The sequence below is a fragment of the Gambusia affinis genome, linkage group LG12 (genome assembly GCF_019740435.1).
Source record: "Gambusia affinis linkage group LG12, SWU_Gaff_1.0, whole genome shotgun sequence".
Classification (NCBI taxonomy): domain Eukaryota; kingdom Metazoa; phylum Chordata; class Actinopteri; order Cyprinodontiformes; family Poeciliidae; genus Gambusia; species Gambusia affinis.
Genome location: NC_057879.1, coordinates 2,481,744 through 2,500,710, shown reverse-complemented (window position 1 = coordinate 2,500,710; position 18,967 = coordinate 2,481,744). Strand labels below are relative to the sequence as shown.

Below are 18,967 nucleotides of genomic sequence, written 5' to 3'. Positions count from 1 at the left end.
CAGGCATCTGGCAGCACCGTAACCTGCATTACCAGCCTCTATTGCAATGCGGTGGCGCTCCGCAGATCTTCCCCGGTCTAGTGTGTGTTGGCTGTTTGGGGATAAAGCACGGCGCTATTCGGTCATGTGATTCCTGCCTTTTTTTCCCCCTCCTTCGAAGTTGAAAGGCAGGAGCAGAGCAGAGGAGGGGGCCCAGCTCAGCTCAGCTCAGCTCGTCTTTCCTGCTTGTCGTGGATGCACCGTTTTCTCCTCCTTCCACCACAGTAATATTTGCTTTTCGCTCGTTTTTTAATTTTTTTTATTAAACGAAACATTCCTTTGACAATGGCGGGAGCTATCATCGAGAACATGAGCACCAAAAAGTTGGTGATACTGGGAGTTACTCTGCTTTTGTTTCAGGCGCTCGCCTTCATGGTCGGCGGGTTAATTGGTAAGTTTTCCTCCTTTATCTGCTGCTTAGCTAATGCTCGCCTAAATGTCCGCGCGTCTGTTAAAAAGCATACGGCAGAAACGGGGAAAAACGCGGAGTTTAAAATAGTTTGTTCACGTTGCACTTAACTTTTATCGGTCTAAAAAAAAGCTTTTCACAGAAATAATAGCCGACCTGCTCTAACTTGTAGCTAACAACTCTGGCGGAGAGCACCTTGAGCTAAAATCACTGCTGCCTATCAAAGTGTTTGCTGCATGCTACGACTGCTGTCTTCCTTTCTTTGAACGACATTGGCGGCAGGGCAGGATTTTGCAAGATGTGGGCCCCTGGGTTAAAGCCAAGTTTGGTGCCCTACCCCCATAAGTTTTTATCTATCTATTTATTTTTTTCAAAATAAAATGGCTTGATAGTCACAAGATTTTTAGTCTACGTGGAAAAGATTTAGTCTAAAATGTCCACATAAACATGACACGTTTTCTATAAATAAAAAAAGTCCTAAAATCTTAAAAGTCATAATGCCAGGTTTATAACATCCAAGAATAAATCATAAGGAGCTATGGGAAAAGTTTTTCTCAGGTGTATATCACACATGACTTGTTTAAGAGATCAGATTTGTTCTTGCTGAGGCCACAATAATCTGAAATAAATATAACTGATGACACTCTCTAAAGTTTGCCATATCTGTTGATTCATTCACTGTTGATTATTTCAGATATCATTTTATCCCGTTATTGAAACAAGTCTGTTATGTTAATGTTAGTCAGATGGTTGAAGTGAAGTACTCTGAGCAGGGTATCCCAGGCATGCTGCTGGAAACATGCAAACCCCGCCAGCCCCTGGGAGCAGTACTTTCCTAAAGAAACTTTAATAAAATACTGCGTTTGCAAGCAAAACAAAAATGTGTACATATTTGCATGTTTTGGGGGTTCCTAAAACAGCTGGGCCATGTGAGCCTTTGTACAAAATGTGACTCGGTGGCTGGGAGTGAAAACTAGTTAAACACTAATCGATAATTATGTATTGACTTATATGAAACGTATATTTTGATAATATTTTTAAACCAATATTCAGTCTTGGATCCAGTTACTGTCTCTCTTTAGAAAGCTTTTTTGCTACAGAAAACAAGTACTGGGGAAAAAATGAACTATTTGTTAAATGCAAAATGGTAAAAATTGTGAACCATGGACAATATAAAATATAAATATATAACAGGTGGTGCTGTTAGGTGCTGAGCTTAACTGCAGTTTGGCCCCAAAATATTATTCTGCTTAGGGCCTCGTTCTTCCAAATTAAGCTCTGCTGTCTCCTTTAAATTTATAGAGTGTGTTTGCACTACTTTGAAACAAACTCAAAAGTTCTTTCCTCCAGTTAATTTATTCAGTCTCACCTCCTCCTCCTGTATGCATCCTCTGCTGTGTGTGTGTGGGACCCTGAGGCAGCATCTCTACCTTCCCTTTACTCTCCCATGAGCTTCTTCCTTTTCCCCAAAATTCCTTTCCATTAGAAGACGGAGCCGACATTTTTCTTTCTCTTTCCCCATCATGACGGCGATGCACAGAACCCCCACAAAAACCAAGCTGTCAATCTTCAGTTTTGCCTTCAGGTCTAAAGAGGAGTTGCTGTCAGGGTTCCTCATATGCTGCCGCTCATTCTCTCTCTCTCTTTCTTTTTTTTTTTGACTCTGACACACATTTATACTAAGTTGCTAGAGGTTGAGCTCTTGCTAAAGATACCTGGGTTTGTCTTTGGACTGAACATGGAAACTTCCACAGTCCCTCTCATCTCCAGCTACTTTTCAGATAAATTGGCTTGTTTGGCTTTTTCCTGGCTGAGATGGTTTTAATGAAGCCAGATTCTTTTGTGTTTGCTCGCCGGCCAGGGGCTGCGGGAGTAATTGAGAAGAAAGCTTTTTCTTTTTTTTTCTTCCTTTTCCCCTCTTGTTTCCCGACAAACCCGGCGGTATGGCATGGGGTCAAGCGGGCTGAGGGGGCAGCCATCATTGTGGACCTGCTGGACTCACAGGTCCACTTGTTAATTAAACTCCCTGGGGGTTTGGGGGGATAATTCTGTTTGATGTTCTTTTGTTGCCATGTATGAATACCAGTGGATCTAGTTTACAGCAGTAAAAGTTACTTTTTTGAACTGGTATGTAATAATGCGACACATATATCATATGATATATAATTTCAACATAAGTCACGATATTTAAAATTTGATTGTGCAATTGTTGTTTATTATACTATAAAAAGTTTTAAGTAAAGAGGTGCTTGGTTTGGTGGTGAAGTCATTAAGAAGTTACAATGAACTGGTTTTGATGCCATAGACACCTGCAACTTTTTTTATTATTAAAACTTGTTGAAAAAATATTTTTTCCAGTACCGTATCTGTACTGTTTATATTTGATATATGAACCCAAAGCAGAATGACTAACACCTTTTAATAATTAGGTTTTTTTTAATAATAATAAACTGTATAATATTGTGTTGATTATTTAAAAATGGCTTGTTTTGGATTGTGGTCAAATTATTGCGATTGGGTCATTACTGTAGGAAAATATTCTTGTCCAGTTGAAGCATATACTGAGGAACTGAATAAAGTAAAAACACATAAAAATTCCGTCATATTAAATTACAGTCATCCTCGCACCGTGAGGAGAGTGATGGAAGTTTGGGTTAATTGCTATCATTTTTGTTATCACCATATTCAACACGTTTAATATGTTAAGTTCTTAAGCTGCTGTACAAGTTTTGGTCCCTGTGCAGACAGTCTTGAGATGTTTACTTGCTGTCTGCTGGGATTAATGCAGAGCCTGGCTCTGCAATGGGTTGAAGTCATTTGCTGTTATTGCATCTCTGTGGCAACTTCATTTATTTAAACAACTTCTCAGACAACATGTTCCGACTGTAGCGGTTGACTTGTGAAAGAGAAAGGCAGCCCAAAAAGGCTTTTGTGCTTGCAGACATTATTAGCTGTTCTGCGACAATTAGTGGTGCACTGATTACAGTTTTCTGGCTGATCAGGCATCTTTTAAAAGCCTGACCTGCCGATTCTGATTTTGGCTGATACCCATGGTTTTTGTCGCTAAATATAATGACTAATTTACTAAATTTGAAACAATAGCTGCATTTCCACTACAAATGTTTGCCAAACTTCATTGATATTCCGCTAATGTCGTACTGTGTCCACTAAATTAGAAACACAATTAAAATCTCAGGTGACTAAGTTTACCACAATAAATCATTAAAAAAATCTGCCACGCAATCATCTTCCTACCACTTCCTGTCATTGTCGTCTTTGTCTTTTCCACCAGTAGTAAATGTCCGGCTGATCATGTGACTTGTGTGATGCAAAAAAAATATTTCAATTTCAGTCTTGTTAAATACATGGGCCCAAAAACCACCTCATCCCAGTGTGAATATTTTATACATATTTTTATTTTTTTGAAAATTGCAGTGATTCCATTAAGCAGGTTTATTTTTGTGATTCCAATTTGCACAATTTTACGGTTAATGTAATCGCAGCTGTTGGGGTGACTGTTGTTAACCGTAGACGTGACCCAGTGCCCAGGTCAGTCTGACGGGCACTCTCTCTTACGGCATAGCAAAAGGGGAAGTGACTGATTTTTGGACCTTTGTGGATGTACAGTAGAAACAATCAGTGGCTAAGATTGGTTTAATGGGGAAGTATCTGCCAATTGGCCAAAATTAAGAAAATCGGGGCCTTATCGATTGGTACAATAAAGTCAATTCAGTTAAATTTCTTTAGCCGTTGCATCTACATTTCAGGAAATGAGCCTTATACTTGTGCTTCCACCTGGAAACTGACAAAGTTCACATCCTACTTTGAGCTCTCAGCAGGAACTCAATGTTTTAGTGATGTCATGCGAGTAGAAACTATCAGCCTCTTGTGAAGCTCATGAATCTGAATGCAGAATGTGGTGCCGCCTTCTTCACCGCCTTCTTCACTAGAAAACACTCAACTCATCAGCTCCAATCTTGTTCAATTGCTAATTGCATTCACACCGTGTGGCTGTGGAGGTTGCAGAGTAAAGCTGTCCTGCAGAACCTATTGTAACGTTCATCCCAACATTTCTATCTGTCCCACAGCTCCCAGTCCCACCACTGCGGTGGAATACCTGACAACAAAATGTGTGGATAAAGACAAAGATCGACAGGAGAGAAAGTGGTTCATGCCATGGGGTGTTAACCAGTGTCAGAAGATTAAGACGTTCGACGAGGCCACGGAGAAGAAGATTGAAGCGAACCACATCGTGTTCGCCGCGCACATTCCCATGTCCGATAAGGAGATGAGCCCCTGGTTCCAGTTCATGCTGGTCATCCTGCAGTTCGACATCGCTTTCAATATGTACAACCAGATCGGTGAGAACCAAAGCAGCTTTATGAAGCTTTAGGAAGGGCTGCAGCATCAGGTTTTACTAGACTGAGAGGAACATGCTGAAGGTTAGAATTAAAAGGTATTAACTTCTAGATAGAAGTCATTTTATGAAGTTCTTGTGTAATTTTTTTTCTCTGCATGTCTGAAGTTAACCAGTTGTTAACACTGTGTGACAAACAACCGTTCCTTCTAACTGCCTGACATTAAATCTCACTGAACTTGACCAGTTGAGATTACCCAAATTATGTTAATTTGTTTAATGCCAAAAATAAGAGATTTTATTTTGTATTTTTGATTTCTTCAAATTCAGATGTTTACATACATTTCTTAGTATGTGGAATAATTGTATCCGAGTCTTGCAGTGCAAAACATTTTAGGTTTCCTGCAACTAGCTTGTTGAAGCTGTATGCTGTATTTTAATGCCATACAGCAAATGATGAAAACTTTTTCCAGTGCATTTAAATATCTGGTTTAATTCGTCAACATTTTGTCTTTAGTGTTTTACAGTTTCACAATTTGAAAGAAAATATTCTGTGAGCAAAAAGCTCTTGGCAATATTTACCCTTTGGCAAATCTAATCGTTCATGTTATAAATTCCAGTACAGTTCCTTTTTTCCCCCCTTTTTTTCCAGCCTTTGTTTGCAAACGCCAGAGGAATTCAGAGGAATTTTTACTGTCAGACAGTTTATTCCTAACATGCATCCAGTTTGTGGAGTTTACCTTTGACCTCATCTTGCTTTGTCTTAAGCTGTATCAGAGGGTGTCTCTGCAGCCAGCCTGTTCTGGTGGAAGGCTGAAGTAAAAAGACTAAAAAGCTGGTTCTTATACTGAGCTTATGCTGGGAAAGATCCTCTAACTGTTTCATTGTCGATATGGTAAACTGTTGAAATGTGAATCTTTTTGCAATCTAGAAAATAAGAATTTGTTTAGACTTTTTTTTGTACACTTTTGAACCCAAACCACAAAATGGAACCAATGTAATGTTTTTTTGGTAAAATATTTAGTAGAAATGTGTCATTTTGTTGGAGTTGCAGCTCAGCCTAAACAACGTCGGCCGAGTCATGAAGATCATTTCCTGGCTGTCTGTGTTGGCAGGCCTCAGTGGGAATGTGTCAGGAGTCTGAGTTGTTTACAGGCTGGCTTACTGACAAACAAATTAGCGATTCAGCCAAGTCCACAGACGCCTCTCATTGCCAGATGCTGCAGACTCATTTTAATTCATCCTTTTATCTCTCTGAGTAACTCGAGGTGCTTTGGTGCTCTGGGAGACGGGTGCGCTTTATTCCGTGTTCCTGACAGCGAGATGCTGTGTGAAATGTAGCACAGCCAGGAAATATACTTTAACTTTAACACTTTTTAACACCAATGTTCTGTTGAACCACAGCAGTCTGTTTCAGTTGTGATACAAAGTAACAGGAAATGTTGACCTCTAGCTATTAATTTGTTACTACTTTTTTTATTTTTATTCAAACCATATTTGCATACTATGGAATTCAGAAAAAAAAAACCAACAGGAAGAAGTGGAATCTGGGGGAAATTTGGATAAATAATAAAAGGGATTTCATATTGCCCTAGTGGAGCCAGTGGAGCCAGGTGTGCCATATTTCTTAAATTGGCCTTTTAAACCTGTTCTAATCCTGATCAAAGCTAGTGATGTCAAAGGTCAGCTGATCCTGACAAATGAACACACAGCATGTCCTGCTTGGGCTGCCCTGTTTTTATTTTTCAGTTTTCATCCTGTTCATCCCTGATGAGCGTTGCCCATATTATCCATGTTACCTGCCTGCCCCCCTGACCTGTGTCCAGCACTCACACAGCTGTTGAACAGGCTTAGTTTCTGTGGCAATAGCCTCTGGGTCAGAGTGGAATGTTTACTTAAAGAGAGCCCGACATTTGAGGGTGTCGGGCTCGACCAATGGCACGGCGGAGAAGCATTGTAAAGACACTCTGCTGCCAGCTCTCATCTGGTTCTCCCCTTTTCTTTCTTTCTTTCCTTCTTTTTTTCTTTCTTCCTTCCTGTCCTCCTTTCTGTCCCTTTTTCTCCAGCTCAGGCCACTGGGTTCCTTTCTCTTCTTTAAGCCTTCACAGCACAAGAGGCACTCCTGAGAGCTGGAGGAGGAAACACTCTGCTTTGTAAAGTGATCTAAAGACGGAGTTTTAATGCATAATAACTTTCTGAGCTGGGATGTTGGAAACCAACTTGGGGTCTAGTTAAAGGTTTTATCGAGCAGATTTTGGCCTCAATGGAGAGAGGAGGCTAAATAATTAACCATCTTGGTGGAAAAAAATATTTAAACTGTCGGACCGACTTCAGCACGTTTTGCTCAGTAAGTTGAGCTGCATGGCTGTCTGTCACCAGGACCTAATTTTGCTGTGCTGAGTCATTGTAACCACTGACAGACAGATGATGTAAAAATCAGTTGATGCTCTCAGTGCACTGAAGCCTGATGTGAATTAAACTCTCAGAACTTTATAACAAAAACATTTCTACATCAAGATGCACTGATACGATGTTCATCTTTGTCTTTGGGGTCTGAACCCAGCTGATGAGAGAAGTGCGATTTGAAGCCACATGTTGCGGGTCAGACGGGTTGGTCCCCATGAACAGGACAGTCTTCGGCTCTGTGGCCCCGGCTCTTCTTCAGCTGCAGAGTTCTTTGTCCATCTTGATCTTGACTCGAAGCTGCCTGGAGGATCCAACCAAAGTTTCCTCTTTTGCTCTCACCTTTTATAGGGTTTATCCACCTTTTGGTTCATTTGCATTGGCTAACACTGTTTCCACAACCTGTTTCCAAATAAGGCGTTGACCATCTCTGCTCTCCTGTTAGTTTCCCTTAACCTTTCACCTACCATCCACCTCCAACATATCAGCGATCTTTAATTGCAGTTACACCTTTTACACATTTTCAATCACATTTATAACTTCTTTTACTTCTCTGATTTAAATTCATTTATAATTTTATGATAATCATAATTTATCAGCTACTCTTATTATAAGATTAATGTGAGTTATTACAGATGTTTTCTGAAAAGAAACCAAGAATAATCCATGATTCTAATTATTTGATACCAAAGTTAGTTACTTGTTTTACTTCTAAGAGTACCCACTAATGTAAGTGTAAGTGTTACAACCCCCCCCAAGACCACCAAGGGTAAATACTGGCACTGGATGTAACACAAAATAAAATATCTGGAACAGTTGGCTTCAGTAGAAAAAAAGATAGTTTAATTGATAGTTCAACATAGAATCTAAGTCGCAATAAACATGCACAGGGAAGCTTTAAGCTTCAGGGTCTCCAAGGCCAAAACAACAAACAAAACACCCCCCTTTTAATTAAAAATAAAAACACTTTCTAGAAGAAAACTGAAAATAAAGTACAAAACCTGAACTCCCTGGCTAACCAAGAAACAGGAGAAAAACAGTTAAACAAAATGGCAGAGAACCCCTACCAGCTTCCACTGTGAAGAAAAACAAAATTATAACCACTTGAAGTTTCACAGAATGCTCACAGCAAAATTATCCAAAATCTCAACAAAGTCAGTTCACCGACATGATCACACCAGATCAAGGCCCAGGGAAAAAGAGGGGTCTGACATCTCAGGTTTGGAGCTCTTTATGGGGTGGCTGATAAGCTCCAACACATTACACCTGTGGCAGCCAGGTGGAACTGAAACACAAAGAAGAAGCTCTCTCATAAAGAGAGCCCCTAGAGGTCAGTGACCTTAACAGTAAGTATTATTATAAGTAAACCAATATTAATATAAGTGTTTTACTTTGAATCTTATCCAATTACTCACAATGTTTAGATTTCATTCTTTAAAACTTTTATGCTTTGAAATAAGTAATAGTCTCAACTATTTGTATAAATCTGCAGGCTGGAAACTTACTTCCTCTTTTTCCAGGAAACCTGCTTTTCCTGTTTCATGACTCTCTCTGTCTTGACTATGATTTCTTATGATTAAATAGAAAAAAGTAGAATTAAAGCAAAGTTTGCAGGAGACAAAAACAACACACACAACCAGATTGATCATAGCAGTTCTGATACAACTTCTACACCTTGAAGCCTGTCTGCTACACAGTCTAACGTTAGCTAAACTTGAGTGATTCAATATGCAACGTGTACTGTATCTGACACACACTAAAGATTTTATTTTAGAGAAAAGGTCCTGATATTGGACTAAATTGTTACTCGTGTTAGCCACTCTATGCACAAAGTACAGCTGGTCAATTCAACTTCATCGCTGTGTTCAGGGAGGCAGGTGAGGCAGTGCCTCACCAGCCATCATGGAAAGAAAGAAAATATATAATCATAAAGTAATTTAAATTGTTATATTCATCCGTGGTTTGTACTAAAAATATTTATTTTTCATGTAGCTTTTTTTTATTTGTTCAAAATCGCTGAATTTTCTTATTTTCCCATTCAGAGCTCTGCCTCACCTTGGATTGCGCAACCCCTGGCTCTGCGCGCTGGCTGCTAAGCGAGAGAGCATGTTGCTGACGGCGTCAATAGGCTAAAATGGTTTAAACAAATGTAATATGTGAACTTATTTCCTATAATTTAGCTTATGTATATAATGTACAGTGCTTTTTGTAATGTGTTTGTGTAGAAGCGATTATAAACGGCAGAGAACAGGTTCGAGGTGAGGCAGGCAGTTCTCTTGCCTCATGGCAGGGGGCGCTCAAGATCCCAGACGTTCGTCTTGTTCACTCCTCAACTGCCGAGTAAGTGACAGCGAGCTAGGCTAAACGATTCGGGAAGCAAGTCAAGTGCAGCGATAGATTATAATAGAGATAGTGAATTTTTGTTTTGTTTTTTAAGGAAATGTGTGTTTTGTGAGCTACAGTTTAATATCTATATAGGTCCTGATAAGGATGCAGAAGTGAAACATAACCTGTAAACTGCTGTCAATCTATGCATCTATTTATGCAAATCTGATGTTGATACTTTATTTATTTTCACCAGCTATTCAGAATTCCTTAATTCACTTCACTTTCTGAACCATTTGACAGTTCTATTCCTAATTGCACTGACTGAACACGTTAAATTTGTTTTTACATGTTTGACCGAGCTTGTGAAGCTGTTTGTGTATTTAAGTGAGCTGTACTGATGCAGCGTTATCAACACATTAGTAATTCAGTGCATTCGTGTCTCTTTAAAAAAGAAAAGTTTTTGTTGAATTCATCACTGTTTTTCTGTATCTGATTGGCCGATACTAAACCTCAGATATCTATCAATATCAGAACTGAAAAAGGTGTATTGGTGGGTCCCTGATCTTAGTGGTTTTGTGACATTTATAGCCTCGCAGTTTTTTGTCTTTATTGGCCTCAGTTTAACTGCAGCCATCCTCCCATCAACCCTGTCCAGCTCCCCTGCTTTATTGGTCCAGCATAGCTGTCAGCCATAGTATTTTACATGTAGGCCAGGATGTGAATTCTTCTAAAAGACACTAAATCAGAAAATTTGGTACATCTGCTAGCTTTGCCATCACTGTGGTGATTGTCATCTCCAGGCGAAGGAGCAGTAGCCACCATCGATGCTAGCCTGGCCTACAGAGACGATATGTTCAGCGAGTGGACGGAGATGGCTCACTCGTTGGAACAAAGGAACCTGAACTGCAACTTCACCGCTGAAAAGGTAAAGAAATGCTGCGGAGGGTAACAAAACTCAGTTTTTAACCTGCAGTGTTACAGCATGTGCAATACAACTCCTTCTGAGACGGCTGACATGAACTGTACATGTCATTTTCTAGCTGGGATTTCTTTAAGAGGTTAAGATTTAAACTTTTGGTTTTTAAAATCATTAAATTGTCTGGCATCATCCTTCCTTACTAATCTATTACATACACACAGTTCTTGTTACCTGCTTTGCACTTTGGTCACGTTATTGTGTTTATTAGTTGTGTATTATAAACCATACAATTGCATAAGCATTACACCATGTTGTTGTTTTTTTTTATACCTTGGTTTAGAACAAATACATTTTTTACAGTAAGATCAATCTTTCATTGTATTTCATTACAGTTGTGTGCAAAACTCTTAATGTTTCAATTTGGATTTAAATGAGGAATCACCTCATCCTAGCACAAAACCTTTTTGTTGTTGTTTTTTTGTTCCCCTAAAATTGCCTGGATTCCATTAAGCAAATGCATTTTTGTGGCAGCCAGTGATGAAAAGTGTTTCCAACCTGCTGCTGCCTTTGTGTTTCCAGACCATTGAGAACGAGGGCCGTTACTACACGTGCGAGGCCCTGCCGTTCATGGAGCTGGGCAACGTGGCTCACAAATACTACCTCATCAACATCCGCCTGCCGGTCAACGAGCGCAAGAAGGTCAACATCGGGATCGGGAAGATCAGAGACATCCATCTCGTGGTGAGCTTTCCTCTGCTGCTGTTTTTAGATAGAACAGCGGTGACTGTGTGTGTTGGCGTTGGAGCCCATTCACAGCTGAAAAGAACCCTACACGATTGATTGGTTTTTATTTTCTCTAGAGCATCCATCAGAACGGAGGCTTTACTCAGGTTTGGTTCGCCATGAAGACCTTTCTCACACCCAGCATCCTCATCATCATGATCTGGTACTGGAGGCGGATCACCCTCATGACCAGACCGCCCGTTCTCCTGGAAAAGTAAGCCACTTGTTTCCGCAGTTACAAAAGAATGGAAATATAATTTATTGTCTCTTAGAGAGGGAATCCAGAGTAAAGGCTCTCCCATGCTTCCTCTGAGCAAAGTGGTCATGTGGTTGCAAAATGTTCCATTTCTTTTTTCATTGCTTATTCTTTACAAAAGCAAGTGTTCTTGGGTGTTTTGAAAGGTGCTCACAAATAAAATGCATTATTATTATTATTATTATTATTATAATAAATGAGAGGAGGATTGTATCTTATAAATAAGATTTTGGGTATTTATATCAATATTTTTTTTGACATCAGCAAAATATGTAACTTTTCATTATGATTGAAGAGTTTGGTTTGAAGGGGGATTGTTATGTAAAATGTTGTTTTCTCATTCAAACTGCAGTGTTGCTTTGATTCTTCCATTGGATGTTTAAGAAACATCTGGAACAGAAAATGTGTCTCTGTCTTTCTTTAGAAACACCATTCAAATGCTCATATTACTAGAATCCCTTGTAAAATCCAAAACTTAGTTGGACTTGTTGGGAACAGGTAGTGTAAGTGGTTGCAGTGTGAATCCGTCCAGGGGCCCGGCGTTTGTGTAACCTCCTGCTGTGCCGGGACCACGGATCAGTACAGAGGCAGCGGTCTGTGCCGCAGGAAGCAGCCAGCCAAGTGTGAAACATGCTACAAAATCCTCCTGCACTCTACAGATGCATGCAACACACACACACACACACACACACACACACACACACACACACACAGGCTTAGCAGAAAGCAAATGCAGCCCCCACACGCACACGGATCCACATGCACATAGTCTCTGTCCATCCTGCTTGTCTTTTCCAGCTCAGCGCTCTTATTCCCAGATAACAAGCAAGCTCTTAAGAAGTGTGACTCGCCTTGCCCTATTTGTGGATAGTATATGATTTTTTCATGCTGTAAAAGCTTCACTCGAGGTTCCTGCCATGCTTAGCCTCTAAGGTATCAGCATAAACCTCAGACTCCTTCTAAGTGAGGGAAGCTCTGGGTTAAAAAGACTCACAATGTGATAAGCTGCATTAAAATGCCAATTTTTTGTAGTTAGGATCGATACATAAAGGCCCTGGAATGATGATGATTATTAGAGATGTGAATCTTTCAGGGCCTTTTAATTCCGATTTTTAGGGTTGCAATTCTATTCAGGAACAATTTTTTCCATTCAGAATGAATTTATTTTGGATATTTAAAATATCTTCCAGTTCCAGTGTTGGACGTTTATTAGAATTTAAAGTTTATTGACCTTTGAGAATGTGTTCTTTTAGTTGAAAATGTTCTCAGTACAACAATATTTATTGTTAATTGCAATAACTTCAGGGAAAACTAGTCATCCAGCAGACTTTACCTGGATGTTTTCTTTCAATCAGTGACTAAGAGAAACTTGTTTCAGGCTCCTGCCATGTTTTCTGCTCACATCGCTGCCCTGTCATTTCCACATTGCATGCTGAGACTTGCCTGCTCACTAATAAGGACCATTGAATTGTTTTTCTCCTTTTCTAAATGTCTGTCTGCTATGGACTCATTTTTCTCTTTATTGCCAAACGAAGATGCTGAATGTAGAGGCTTCTGTTAGCAGAGTGACGTGAGGCGGGATGTATTAATGTATCAAAATTACTTAGAATATCGATTTCCCCTTTGAGGATTATTAAAGTATATCCTGATTCTGTTGTTTGATATTAGTATTTGGTTGATCTGAAACATTTATGTTTGACAAAACAGTATAAACAAAGTAAATCTGTGGGAAAGTAAATATTTTCTGAGCTCCCTCATCATGACTCCCAGCAGCCTGGCTTGGTGCGGTTTGTTCTTTAATAAACCTGCTGTCCAGCTCGGCTTCCTGCTGAAATATGAACCATCATAAAGATGAGAATCAAGTGCCAGCAGCCTCATTCCCTTAAGTAGCTGACATTCGGTTGCCAGGGAAAAGCCATCTTGTAATAGGATTTTTATTTGTTTTTTCTGCTGCTTTAAGTTGTATCCATGTTTTCCCAGGGTGATCTTTGCTCTGGGCATCTCCATGACGTTCATCAACATCCCAGTGGAGTGGTTCTCTGTGGGCTTCAACTGGACCTGGATGCTTCTCTTCGGAGACATCAGACAGGGAATCTTCTACTCCATGCTGCTGTCCTTCTGGATCATCTTCTGTGGTGAACATCTCATGGTACCGTCTCTGTTAAATGCTTTTTTTAAAAAAATTTTTTTTTTTTTAGAGCCAAAGGAAGGGAAAACGGTTTACAATACACATCTCACTATGCACACATACTAATCAATAGACTCGATAAAATACTGACAAAACTTTGCGCAAAAAGAAAAATTACAAAATTTCAGTTCAGCAGTTTCAGCCCTTTTTTTTTTCCCCAACAGAAAAAAAATTGAACAATAAAACAAAAAAAAAGACAAACAAATCCAACATTTTGTGAATAGTTGTGTTTTTTTTTTCTGTCTTTTTTTTTCCCCCCTGGTGTGATTACCTTTGTGTTTGTCTTGCCTCTCTCTCAGGACCAGACGGAGAGAAACCGTTTTTCAGTCTACTGGAAACAAGTCGGCCCGATTGTGTTTGGTTCCTTCTGCCTATTTATCTTTGACATGTGTGAGAGGTGAGCTGCAAAGTGTAATAAAGAAGAAAAGAAAAGACGTTTTCTGTTAAGAGACCTTCACCACTGTCACTCTTTTTGTGTCTCTAGAGGTGTCCAGCTAACAAATCCCTTCTACAGCATCTGGGCTTCAGACGTAGGGACGGAGCTGGCCGTATCCTTTTATAAACCCGGTGGAGCAGAACCAAAAGAGGAAAAAAGAAAATTAAAAAGCGTAAGTGGTTTTAGTACAGAAACTAAAAGAAAAAAAAAATGATGTTCTTGCTTCTTGCATCAAATACCAGAATCGACCAGCACAAGATACTGAATGAATCCAGATTATCATAAGGAATATTCAGGGGTGGTTAGGCATTGCATAGAGACTCATTATGATGCATATGTGTGAGCTTTGCTGTTTTTGCCCAGCTTGCAGATATGATTATATATTATCGATTTTTATGTATTTATTTATTTTGAGTCCTCATGACTTGAAGGCATTTTGGCCTCAGTTCTTCTATTCACCGCCCTGAAATAATTACCGTATTTTTTGGACTACAAGGCGCACCGGATTATGAGACGCAGTATAAGTGAACAGATCTATTTTCATATACAAGGCGCACTGGATTATAAGGCACATAAAGCAAAACAAAAAAACAGCAGACTATTCAAATCATTAACAATAATTGTCAATATTACATGAAAAATTGTTGCAAATATAGGGATTTTATGTGCGCCCTGTAGTTAGAAAAATACGGTAACCCATGTATCATTTCTCATGACAGACAGGCCAGTCTAAACATTAGCGGGACAATTAGAATATTTTAAATGCGAGTGCTGTATTCATCATCTTCCTTGACCAGTACGTCTTCAGATGTCCTTCATTATTGTGGCAGGAATCTGTGCCTGTCTCTACTTCCTGTTCCTCTGCTTCATGGTGTTCCAAGTCTTCCGTAACATCAGTGGTAAAAGGACTTCACTGCCTGCCATGACCAAGGCCAGACGCCTGCATTATGAGGTGTGTTTGGTTTGGTCTGATTTGTTTAATAGACAAACACACACATACACTAACATTTCTATATCTTCAAGTGGTTTTGGAAAAATTGGGGTGCACCGGTTGCAGTTTTCTGGCAGACCGACAGCCTCACCTGTCAATTTCAATTTCGGTATGTTAGGCATGTTGCGAATTCCCTCCAAAATGACTCATTAAAATTTTGAGATTGATGTCAGAATTTCTTTATAGAAAAAAACTTAGCAAATATGAGTGTGAAAAGTAAAAAATGTGCTAGAAAAAAACCTGAAATTTTTAGATTAATTAGAAATTTTCTAGAAAAAAGATTTCCAAGATTCTTCTAGAAAACTTCTGAGCTTAATGGCAAAATATTATTATTTTTTTTGGTGGAAATTTACTTCTCGTTTTTTTTTTTTTTTGTTATCGTTTTTTTTGTTTGTTCTTCTCCCCCATCTACAATTACCCCCAATACACCTCATTATCTCGGGTTAGGGACCGGCAGGCTAAACGATGAAAAATGAAGTGCATGAACACTAAGAACTCCCACTATTCATATACATCAGCCAACAGCGTCTGTTGTGATGCAATGTTTTTTCTTTTAGTTCAATTAAAAGTAGACTAAGGTTAGGGATACACATTTTGATGCACAAATGGGATAAAATTGTTATGTTGTTCTTTTGGATTCAAAACTACCTGAATTAAAAGCTGTATTTCATAAAATACAGGTAGAGACAATATTTGGGAAAAAGAAATCACTATCTGCCTGATCACTATAGATTACATTATTTCTTTTTTTTTTTTTTTTATCCAGTAAATGTTTTCTAAAACAGTACGTGTAGATTATATTGTCTTCAAAATTGAATTGTAAAATAAACTCAAACTGATTAACTTGAAGGGTAATAATGTTCCTGGCATCAGCTGGTCTCATGAAACTAACACTGGTCAGTAGATTTGGACGAACAAAATTTATTGAAATTGTTTATATTGAATATTTGCATCCATCATGAACTTCTTCCATTTTGGAACGCACGTTGATGATCGCTGTGTTTCTAAATCCTGTCATTTATTCCCTCCCCCCCATTTTCAGGGTCTGATCTTCAGGTTTAAGTTCCTCATGCTGGTCACTCTGACCTGTGCTGCCATGACCATCATCTTCTTCATCATCAGCCAGGTCAGCATTTTGATTGGACGCCTCTGAGTTTTTGACTCGTGTGAAGAAGCCTGACAGAAACCATGTGTGTAATAGTTTCACGTCAGATGATCTTAAAAGTATCTGCTGATCTGGCAACGACGCAGCAGCAGATCCAGATCCAGATCCAGATCCAGACTAGCCAACAGCAGCTAGCAAACATCTGCTAATGCAAGTGAGAATCTGCTGAGCTCATTATAGGAGCTACTTCTCAGTGCAGAGCTGGTAAAAACATTAATAGAGGAGCCATGTCGGGATGACTTCCTGAAGGCGGGGTTTTTAAAGAGAAAGGCCCAACTTAAAGGCATTAAAAGAAATTTTATTTCCTAATTTAAATCATATTTGACGTATGTAACATTTTTATGACAACTGAAATGAAGATAATTCCTTGATTATGTTATAAAATGAAACAATGTCTGGAAACCTGAGCTCATGTTTTTGCAAATCCAAGCATAATTACTCAGCATTTTCTAAATGTCACTGTTTACGTCATTGAAGTAACATTTTTTCTAATAAACATTATTTTACTTGTAAGGCTATATGGCCATTTGTGTATTCATATTAAATCAAAGCCCTCTGGAGCCGCGTCTGCAGTGATGTGTGTGTCTGATTCCAGGTGAACGAGGGCCACTGGCACTTCGGGGACCACACGGTGCAGGTCAACAGTGCCTTCTTCACCGGCATCTATGGGATGTGGAACCTGTATGTCTTTGCCATCATGTTCCTCTATGCGCCTTCGCACAAACGCTACGGAAACGAGCAGTCAAGTGGTCAGTGCATTGCTGGTAACTATGTTCCTACTGGCTTTTCTGAGAGCTTTAATTTATCTTTAAGTCCTCTGTCACTCTTCACTTTGCTCTCAGTCCAACCTGTGCGCTAAAGCTGTGAATTCATCCAGAGATTTAGCTTTGGGTGGGAGAGCTAGTGGTGACTGAGAGGGATCCGGATTCCCAGGGGAATTGAAGGCTGCCGTTGGCCTGAGATGGTGGTTCCATTGGACTCCGGGCTCACTTCCAGGGAGAGAGGAAAAACGGTGAGGGAGGGGGAGGAGAGCAGTACCAGGAAGCAATGAAAACCATCCACCTCTTGTCGGAGACGGGGAAAAAAACAAAACAATAGGCTCTGAAGTTGTGGAAGTGTTCCCTGAAGTCTGCCAGGCGTCACCTGATGGGAGGGGACACTCTTTCTAGACTCTGCTCTTATTTGAGAGGGCTGGAAGTGTTTATGCCACCAGAGCAGCTTCATATGGAAGAGCCTGCAACCCAAATACTTCATAGAGGCATGTTTTACTGTGAGTGTTGGGGTATGTGTGTAGGGAGCCAGGGGGTTCTACCGGCTGACATCAGTCAGTCTTTTCCCCCGTTTGAGAACACATCAGCTTTAAAATCTTTTCAATTTCCAAGCCACAGATTCACTGTTGGACTTGGAATGCATGCATCGTTTTTCCCCACTGCGTAAATGCAACCTAAAATCCCAAAATGTGCAAAGCTTTGAGATGATGGTTGATGGTTGGATGTTTTGGTTCTGATGATTTGTGTGTGTGTGTGTGTGTATAGGTGACGGTGGAGCCACCAGCGGAGAAGACATCCAGCTGACCACCACCATCACCCATGTTGATGGGCCCACTGAGCTGTACAAAATGACTGGGAAAGAGGCCCAGGAATAGTTTACACTCTGTCCTAGACGCCTGTCTACTCCCCACTTCTCTCATACACACCTCCCACCTCCCCCATTGCGTCAACACTCCACTAGACAAGCGGCTGCTCACTCCCATCAGTAAACATTAAACCTGTTTAGATGGCGCCATGTTTCCATAGTCGTCCTTGTAACCTTCATGCCAGTCCCTCTCATTTCACTGTCACTTTTTATATTAATCGTATATGTTGACTGTTGTGTTTGTAAAAGTTGCACAAAAAGCTGGGTACTGAAAAGCTGCTTTAGCTGGATGTTGCGCGTAGCAGCCGTCACACTCTGGTTTTTAAACAGACTGAGAAGAACACAGTGAAGACATTTCAGCCGACTGTCCTGCTTTACCGTGTTCTCCTTTTTATCTAGGCTCACACAGCAGGTGGGTGACATGCTGCTAGCACTATTATTCTGGGTTTTTTTAATCACTGGGGGAAATGTACACAGGTCATTTGCTACTTTGCTAAATCATTATGCATTCATTGTGTTACAATGTAGATATTCATATCGTTTGTTTTTCATAAGGGGGCTTATTTTTAGCTTCACATACTGTAGCTCCAAGCTTTGAATGTTTGGGAAGTAAACTGTAGCCTTATACACTCTGTATTTAGTTTAGTTTTTTCTCCTTTTGTATGCTTATTTAAATAAAAGACTTTTACTCTATATACTTCTGTGTTCTGAGCAGTTTTTTTTTCTTTAACCACTAATATAGGTAAGAATAAATATTTATTTGGAAAAGAGGGGAAAACTGATAAAGAGACTGAAATGATTGAGTTGCAAACGAGAGGATATTGGAACAGAATTATTCTGTTTAGAAAGGAGGAAGATGGCGCCCTCTTGTGGCTCAAAGTAGAACAGGCACTCAAACCGGAAGGGATTCTTAAAAATAAAGGTACTTTTTGCGAAAACGTACCCGCTAAAAGAGGGATGGCAACTAAAGTGGCAAACATTTTTTGGGCAGTAGTTATTTAATTAAAAACATAAAACAGTGATGTTTGAGGTCAGAGGTTTGGGTTATAAAAAAAACA

The 18,967-nt window shown here is 39.7% G+C and overlaps 1 protein-coding gene across 2 annotated transcripts; it reads left to right on the top strand.

The window, feature by feature from the left end:
* The first annotated feature begins 4 nt into the window (after positions 1–4).
* On the top strand, positions 5–18,606 carry wls (Wnt ligand secretion mediator). 2 transcript variants are annotated; one of them, XM_044133033.1, is made up of 12 exons: positions 5–430; positions 4,537–4,809; positions 10,337–10,461; positions 11,035–11,196; positions 11,316–11,452; positions 13,475–13,643; positions 13,982–14,079; positions 14,167–14,230; positions 14,927–15,070; positions 16,152–16,235; positions 16,870–17,038; positions 17,810–18,606. In XM_044133033.1, the coding sequence occupies exons 1-12, from the start codon at positions 325–327 to the stop codon at positions 17,917–17,919; spliced, it is 1,641 nt and encodes a 546-aa protein (XP_043988968.1). In that variant the 5' UTR covers positions 5–324; the 3' UTR covers positions 17,920–18,606. The 2 variants fall into 2 exon arrangements, with proteins under 2 accessions (XP_043988968.1, XP_043988969.1); XM_044133034.1 differs by having other exon boundaries at positions 7–430; positions 16,870–17,023.
* The last annotated feature ends 361 nt before the right edge of the window (positions 18,607–18,967 follow it).